This window comes from Leptodactylus fuscus, chromosome 7 (assembly GCF_031893055.1).
Source record: "Leptodactylus fuscus isolate aLepFus1 chromosome 7, aLepFus1.hap2, whole genome shotgun sequence".
Classification (NCBI taxonomy): Eukaryota; Metazoa; Chordata; class Amphibia; order Anura; family Leptodactylidae; genus Leptodactylus; species Leptodactylus fuscus.
Genome location: NC_134271.1, coordinates 97,580,753 through 97,590,037, shown reverse-complemented (window position 1 = coordinate 97,590,037; position 9,285 = coordinate 97,580,753). Strand labels below are relative to the sequence as shown.

General features: G+C 41.5%; 1 protein-coding gene across 1 annotated transcript; it reads left to right on the top strand.

The window, feature by feature from the left end:
* Positions 1-3,206: 3,206 nt before the first annotated feature.
* Positions 3,207-8,263, top strand: VCPKMT (valosin containing protein lysine methyltransferase). The gene is made up of 6 exons (XM_075280696.1): positions 3,207-3,443; positions 4,547-4,657; positions 4,747-4,819; positions 5,313-5,432; positions 5,713-5,817; positions 7,848-8,263. Exons 1-5 carry the CDS (start codon positions 3,208-3,210, stop codon positions 5,815-5,817), a joined length of 645 nt encoding a protein of 214 aa, XP_075136797.1. The 5' UTR covers position 3,207; the 3' UTR covers positions 7,848-8,263.
* Positions 8,264-9,285: the final 1,022 nt, after the last annotated feature.

Genomic DNA, 9,285 nt, shown 5'->3' with positions numbered 1-9,285 from the left:
TCTGATGACTGATTTCTATTATTTCTTTGAGTTCTGTAAAAACGTCAATGATCTGTATGAGGTTTTATGTAAATGAAGATTAAAGGGCATGTCCTAATAAATAGTGTTAATTCATTGTAAAGTGATGAGGCCTTACAAACCAAAGTCAGGCAGAGGGTTGGGGTGAGCACAGTTAGGCTAAGGCCCCACTGGGCGGAAATGCAGCGCTAAAGCGCTGCGGGAAGAGCCACGGTGTGAACAGAAAGTTCAGAGTTTTCCTCCACGTACTTTGTTACAATTATATCTATAGGAAAGCCACCGACTTTTCCGTAGATATAATTGACATGCTGTGATTATCAAAACTGCGACTGTTTGGGAAATCGCAGCATGTCTGCGCTGCGATTTTCTTTATTTTTTTTCCCGCAAAGTGGGCATGGGATTTGCAAGTACTGTAAAAATACTGCAATTTTTACCACGGCCAAATCGCGGCGTTTCCAGCCAGTGGGGCCCCGACCTAACAGTATTGTGGTCTAGTGCAGTCGAAGGTTATGATCTGGAATGTCCAGTGTGGAAAAAGACATTTCATATCATAGTGGCAAGTTCAGATGATGTTTTGATTCAGTTTATAGGAGGGAGCAAAAAGTTTAAGGTTTTTTCCCCACCTAATTCTAGTTTTGTACAAAAATTGCATGAAAACACACAGCCTTAAAGAAAACCTTTCACCACCTTTACCAACTCCAGTTCTTTGCATATGTTAATAGGTTCTGCTCCACTGATTCCAGCACAGTTGGAATTTTTTCTGTTGCCCCCACCATTCCTGTGCTATTACGGTAGTTTGTGCCTGATGTGCTATTTAGGCTCTGTACTGCAGCAGCAAATGCAAACAGCTGAACTTGTGAAGGTGGTGAAAGCTCCTCTGTAAGGCTAAAGGCTTTTACTTTTTTTTTTTTTTTTTTGCTTGTTTCAGATTTTGCTGGGGGGGGGGGGTTCAAGCGAAATTCAAAAGTGGATTCAGCAGAAGGGAGAAGTATAAGAACTTCCTACACCGCTCAAAAAAAAAAAAAAAAAAGGGAACACTCAAATAACATCCTAGATCTGAATAAATGAAATATTCTCATTGAGTACTTTGTTCTGTACAAAGTTGAATTTGATGACAACAAAATCACACAAAAATCATCACATGTAAATCAAATTATTAAACCAAGATTTGGAGTCTCCCCCAAAATTAAAGTGGAAAAACACACTACAGGCTGATCCAACTTTGATGTAATGTCCTTAAAACATGTCAAACTGGGGCTCAATGGTGTGTGGCCTCCACGTTATTTTTTTTGAGCAGCGTATAAATTTTCCATTCCTTTTGTAGCCACTCTTGACTTTGGCTCAAAAAAACACAAAAAGCTGTATATCCGCCACGTGCAGTCTTAGCCTAAAGTGAACCTTTCAGTTGTTTTTCAAACATAAACTGGCCTATCGTGTAGGATGAAGTAAACCTATTTCCATTGCTGCCGCTCTGTAATCTCTGTTGCAGTGAAGTGATGTTATACACGTTTGAAAGCTTTAAAAATTATATGTAAATGAACTAAGTAGTCATGTGGGTGGGGAGCAGCTTCAGGCTGGTTATGCTATTCGCTTGCTAATCATACTTCCAGAGACTGATTGCCATCTCTGTCTCAATCCTCTCACCTAAGGGCTGAGCTGTGGTTCTGAGGATCTGTGATTCTGCTCCCCTTCTGGCCGTATACGGTCTATACAATATATGGAAACTGGATCAGCTGATAGGTGTGGCATTTGGACCCACTGTTCATATACCAATAACATATTGTGCGCATAGATCATCAATATCTAAAACACAAGGGGTCAGATTCTCTAAAAAAAAAAAAAACTGTGCCATGTATTAACACCACTTCCAGCTAATATAGTTTCAAGTTGTGTTTTACGCCACCCTTTCCAATTTTGTGATGTAATTGACAGCACAAATCTGCACCAGCAAGAAGTTGGTGTACATTTTAGCCAAGGTGTACGGGCTTTTGGAGGATATACTTAAAGGGGTTGGCCACTTTCAGACCAATATTGACAAATGTACAATAAAAAGATATACAATTTTCCAATATTTCTGTATCAATTCCTCACAGTTTTCTAGATCTCTGCTTGCTGTCATTCATTCTGTTACTTCTAGAGCAGGGGTAGGGAACGTACGGCTCTCCAGCTGTTGCAAAACTACAACTCCCAGCATGCATACTGGCTCTGCTGTTCTGGGAACTCCCATGGAAGTGAATGGAGCATGCTGGGAGTTGTAGTTTCACAGCAGCTGGAGCGCCAAAGGTTCCCTACCCCTGTTCTAGAGGATAAAAGTCTGACCATGGTCATGTGATGTACAGTCCATGGTCATGTGATGAGCACACAGGTGCACAGCTCGTTACCAGGCATATGTCTGATTGTTGTGCTGTGACTACAACGCGCAGCACCTGTGTACTCATCACATGACCACGGACTGTAAATCACATGACCATGGTCAGAGTTTTATCCTCTAGAAGTAACAGAATGAATGACAGCGAGCAGAGATCTAGAAAACCTGAGGAATTGATACAGAAAGTATATTGGAAAATTGTATATCTTTTTATTGTACATTTCTTTGTCAATATTGGTCTGAAAGTGGTCAACCCCTTTAATTCATGATGAGGCAAAGTGGACGTGAGGTAAGTGTATGCTTTTGCTCTATATATGGCTACAGCACCATATTGCCAGTCTTTTCCTGCTAATACATATGGGCACAGTGCAGCACTCCTGTTTATCCTAGCTTTATTCAGGGAATCAGAATAATGGACATTTGGAACCCTAGACTAACTGATATACAGAAGACTTCCTTATGGAACCGTCATTATTGACCACAATTTAAGTAGCACATCAGGCACCAAAGCTAACTGCGCTTATTGTGTGGGAATGTCGGAGGCTCGAGAATAAAAATTCCAACTGTGCTAGAATCATTGGAGCTCAGTCCATTAATGCTAGTTTCTAGTGCCTGCTCTACGTTTGGGGGTTCCGCTCCCTATTCCAGGGGTACCACACACCATAGGCCTGCCCTAAATGCAGTATCTCTGGTTCTGGTACACACTGTATATACACTGCTGTGTGGCTGAACATCACGCATGCGCGGTAGCACACACGCCTGCGCTTGCGTCTGAATTCTGCTGCGGTGTATGTGCGCGCGCGCAGTTTGCCTTTTCAGCCATGACGGAAGAATCAGGGATCTTCGTCCGGGAGCTGGAGCGCCGTGATGGGGCAGTGCTGGAGATACGGCAGCTCAGCTCCGGGGATGTGGGCTGTGTGGTGTGGGACGCGGCCATCGTCCTCTCTAAATTCCTGGAGCGGCGGGAATGTGCGGACCCTGGCCTGTTCACAGGGAGATCTGTGGTGGAGCTGGGCTCTGGCACTGGAATTGTGGGCATCATGGCAGCTAGCCTCGGGTGAGACAGGCTCTGTGCCCTATAACAGTGGGAGACAGTATGTGATAATGGATTCCTGCACTACATCCCCAGTATGTCCTATATATGGAGGCCTCAGCATGCAATGTGTGGAAACTGCAAATTCCAAGTTGCCCCCCTTACAGTAATGCATATCTGGTGCTCTTCCTAGTGCAGAACCTGTGGTGGGGCAGAGCGTTGTACAGGGATTATATAGGTGTCATGCTCCGCCCCCTCATGCTCTGCACTCTGTATAAGACAGAGCATCACTTATGTCCAGAGTGTGCTGGTAAATAGCATTGACTGACACAGGTCTCAGTGTGGGGAATGGGCAGAACAAGAACGGCAAAGGATTGGTAAGATGAGGCACTTTAAATATTTTTAACCAACTGTGAGTCAATCAGTCTTTCACTTGACCACTGTCATGAAGGAACTAGAAGACAGGGGTCCGGACAGTTGGCGGCCATGGTTCGGTTTGTACTGCAGTCTGCTAATTGAGTAACTCCACGCCATAGTCTTTATGATGTCCATATTTCTTGATAAGGCATATAGAAGGAAATCCTCCACAGCAGAGTATTAAAGGGATAGTCCCATCTTATGAAGTGACAATTGTGAGCATGAAAGGACTGTAGGGGTCAGCTAGCCCAGCCCCTTCATTCTCCGATTCCATTGTAGTTCCAGAGTTTAGGAACCTGCTGATCATAAAATGATGGCAAATCTAGTATTAGATGGAATGGATAATACCCCTTTAGGTACATAACATTAGAGAATCCTTTCTATTGGCAGTATACATGCAGGATTATTATTGAGCCAGGGTTGTAGAGACCTTTAACAGCCATCTGTATATTTGTGAATGTACCTCATAGTCTTCCACTGAATTAGTCATCATGTAGACATTGTATAAAAATACTCATGTTTGGTAGTGTATATACTGTATATTGTGTATAAGTTCCATAATATGTGCAAGTCCTTGTTTCCGGGTATCACAAATGCACTGGTACCCTCACATCAGATCGGCTTTTGACTCTACAGTTTAGTAGCTTACTGTATTTCATGGTAGGTGCCACATTTGATGGCTAAATCTAATTCACTGTTTTCTCATCCAGAGCCAATGTCACTGTAACTGATCTTGAAGATTTGCAAGATTTGATGAAAACAAACATTGAAAACAACTCTGCTCTCCTCACGGGGTCGTGCCAAGCGAAGGTACTAAAATGGTTTGTATTTCAGTGGTCCTGGAGAATTGGCGCTGACAGCGGTCACTTAGTAATGTCACATTGGTAAAAATGTATATATTTTATTTCAGGGGTGAGGACGTTTTGGATTTTTCCCCTTCTCCGGACTACATCTTAATAGCTGATTGCATCTACTATGAAGAGGTGTGTGTAGATTTTATTACTGGGACCCCGTAAAGGTTAGTAGGATGCCCAAAAAAACTAAATCAGATGGGATGAGTGCACCTCAGGTTCTATTCACATTTTTTTTGTTAGAGGTATACATATGAAATGGGGGGGAAATGGATGATGATGCCTACTGGCTCAATCCAGTGTATGCCTAAAGGACACCCTTATGCCATACATTGCTATATTCAGTGAATATGCTCAACCTGTGTATCAGATGCTTTCTTGGCGCATACATGGGTTTTAAAACTGACCGCCAGGAAGCGGTCCCCTATGCAGTTGTCTGGGGAATAGGACAGAGACCCGGCAGGCGGACACGGGAGCAAGTGTGAGCGCCCTGTCAGACCTATTCACTTCCATGGGGCGAAGCTTCAATGTCACAAAATAACAATGGACAGGTGTTCACTTGCTTTAATGGGATTGGAGATTTTCTCCTTATAAACAGTTTTTATCCTTTTTTTTTATTATATAGTCTTTAAAGCCATTACTGAAGACCCTGCGGGATCTGGCGAGTAGCAAGACTTGTATTTTATGTTGTTATGAGGAGAGGACCACTGGTAAAAATCCAGAAGTAGAACGGAAATTTTTTGAGGTAAGAAATTACAATGATTTGCTCTCTCATCTGTTGCTTGTTCTGGCATTATATTCAAGAATCTGGAAGATCAGGATGATCATAGCAGCCACTTGCTTCTATTATGGTAATGCGGTGTTTAGAATTGGGGGAGGGGGTAGGTATGCTGCGCTTCAGTGGTCAGATCATCTTTTTGACATTGTGTACCTGCAGTGTGTTCAGACTCCTGGAATAGCTGTCCAGACTGATGGTGTGAATCTTTCCCCATTTCCTCTTTCACTGCGGGTCTTTCCTTTTGCAGCTACTGAAACTGGATTTTGAATATGAGGAAGTGCCTATTGATAAACACGATGAGGAGTATCGGAGCGAAGATATCCATATTCTGCAGATCTACAGGAAAAAATAAGTGAGTTTCACATCCTTGAGAGCTTTGCTGTTGTACAGGTTCTTCCTTAATTATGTCTTTTATGGTTTTCTATAGATATAGCTTGTTCATTGTACAATGCAATAGACTTGCATACGTCATACTCCTGACCATTTTCAGAATTTCTGCTTGCTATTAGTGAACCAGAGCATTATTGTTTACATCCAGCAGCTATAAACTACTCCTGACCTAGTCCTTCTCAGAGAGCTGACGGACATTTTTCAGTGTACACTGGCCACTGAATTAAAGACATTCATTTAGTATTATGTTGGTCCTTGTTTAACCTTCAGAACTTGAGCAATTCAGTGTAGCATACACTATTATCGGAAAACCTAGAGTACCAAGAAAACATTCCATTAAACACATTACTTCACCAGCCTGAACTATTAACACCTTCCAGAAAGGGTTCATTTACTCATGCTTCCAATGTGGATTCACACAAAAACTTGGATCATTTGATGTCATCTGGCACTCATGGTGATAGGGCAGGTATTTCTAATAAAGTGGCCTTTTAGTGTATGGGTGCATTTACATCAGGGCTTTGAAATATGTGACCTCTGAGGCTGTTATCTGCAGCCCATTGCCAAGGGTAGGATGTAGCTGGTTTTCCCGCCTCTGTGATCCTGCTGCATGTGAATAACTGGACAGGCAGAACTGGGGAAAAATCACAAAAAGAACCAAGGGAAAAGTAGAAGGAGTCCTGAGCCAGTTTTGCCCTCCCACTTTCCAGTTTGCATGCCTGTGGCCTACACAGTGCGGGCAGTGTGAGTGCAGTACTTAGTTCTCTGCTACCCAGTCCCTCCACATGTGTGCTCAGAGCAGGGAAAGAGGATGGCCAGTGAGGTACGTACTGTTCGAATAATCTCTAGTGTTGAGCGAGTAGTATTCAATCGAATACCTTACCGCCATAGGAATGCGTGTAAGTGGCCGGACACCAAGGGGTTAAGCGCATCGCATATTCAATGCGTTTAACCCCTTGGTGTTCGGCCACTTACACGCATTCCTATGATGGTGAGGTATTCGATTGAATACTACTCGCTCAACACTAATAATCACCTTTGTATGAGTGCAAAAATGGAGCCACTGGTAGATGCCATTTTACAGTAAGGACATGCAGCTAACATAAGGAATGCAGCCTGTCAACTTTAAATTTGTTGTTTGTGCTGCTCATTTACCCATCAGAGTTTACAACCCCTGATTTACATGATGCTTTTCTCCTCTAAAGTGCATATAAAAACACGTGCTTTGATAGAAAGATGGCTTTTTTTTTTTTTTTCTCCCTATAAAATGCATGTGTGGTATGTGTTTTGGAGCATAAACACACCGTGTAAACCCCAGTGTACATGTGTAGACTAGGCTGGAGCTAACAGGTTTAGCCTATATTCCCATGACTGTCCGTTTCTCTGAAATGAATAACAGTCATTCACTCCTGGGTTGGCTTACATACACATGTAAAACACAGATGTATGAATAAAGCTTTATGATTGTTATAATGTATCAGTTTAGAAAAGCTAAATATTTGTAGCACTCAAGCAATATATAGGTGAATGAACTCCAAATTTTATTACCAATCCAAAAACAAATGTCAGTGTAATATTTCGGTCTACGTGACTTTGATCAGACATCTGTTTGCTTGTAAGATTAGTGGAAAGGATAAGGGAGTTTCGAGCAGGACTGTGTCCGGAACTTTCATGTTATTAAGAATGTTTTGACGCACTAACAGCAAGCAGATTTTGAAAATTGTGACATATTGAAACACAATTTTTACAATGATACAAGCGCTAGAGCGTCTTTTACCTCTTAATATGTAAATCATAGAATTCTAGTAAGGGTATACTTTGTTTTTCTCTTGACCATATATGTGAAACTGAGACAAATCAAAATTAAACCTTTCTAAAAATAAATTTCTGTAGAATTTGTGCAGTCAATGATATTACCTGTATCGTGTATCATATATTTATTTGGGGTTTGCCCATTATATAATGACTCCTATATATTTTCTCTTTCCCCAGCTTTGTAAATATGGGGAATATTGGGCAGGAATGATATCATCGGATCCTTTACCTTTGCTGGGACAGTGTAATGGCGATATAAACACAGTGAATGTGGGATGGATGGCTGAAGAGACATTGGATGGATGATTAGATTATGGTCTGTGTAAGGTTCTCAGTACTGCGGCACTTAAGAAGACTGTTCCTGGGGGATTGTAGGAGACTGACTACAGTATGGCCGTCCTACTGCATGACACTGACCTCAAATTCATTTTTCACTGCAAGGGCTTCCAGTGATCTGAAGTGGAAAGTGTATAAGTCATCCAAAAACAGGTCACCTGGTGCAATTAGTTTTGGTCCTTTCAGATTAGTAAAATATACAGAGAAAGATCAGCTGTAGCCTGCATGTGACCTATGTACCACGTAGTGGATTGTATATGGGCAATAAACACTTTTACATTTATACATCTTTTGAGTTTGTTTTATGGTTTTAACTTCTGGAGTCCTCACTTGTTGGAAGAACATGGGCTAGTGTTCCACAATTCACAGCTAACACGTTTTAGGTTGGCCACTCTTGCATACAGTCTTCTGTATTGAAGTCTATAGAAGATCACATCTATGAGGCACTTATGGGATATCCTGGACATGCTTAAGATGCCAATACCCTTTACGGAGGGCCTTTGACATGAAAAACACCTTTTTTGTAAAAAAAACCCCAAACTTGTAGGACACTTAAAGTATATCCCCAGGATGCCCATAGATGCTGGTCCCACCTCTTGGACCCCCAACTCACTCACTATGTCACGTCCAGCTCTATACATTTACTTTATATGGACTTTAGAGAATAGTTGAGCCTCCCTGTTTGGCTATTCTCAGAAATCCCATAGAATTGAATGGAGAGAGCCATCAGACATGAGACACATCAGTGGATCATAGGACATCCTGGGGATATGCCACATATATTCCAGATAGGAACACCCCTTTAAACATTTCACAGGCCTCTTTCACACAGCAGTATTCTGGTCAGTATTTTCATCCATTACCGGTATATCTTTTCTCTGGTTTTGGCTTACTGATCATGTGAAAGTGGCTTAAATTTACATAAAATGTGACATGTACTTTATCTGTCTATACTTACATCAACGTTCATATCCAAAGTTTGCTATATATAACTCAAAATCAAAGTGAAATATAGTACAACTCTGCAAAATCTTCTGTATAGACTGTAAAATTGAGGGAAATATTGTACACTGGTGAAGTGTTTTTTTTATTTTAAATATTAATTTTACTAAATATATTTTATTTGTTGCCTCCAGACATTGGCCTTTTCTGCACTGATGTTGATATTTAGATGCAATGGCTACCATTGTCCTGTAGAGGGAGCTGGTGCTGTACCTTTAGCTACAAAGCTTTCTCACACAATTTTTTTTTTTTTTTGTGGTCACCGCTTCATATTACA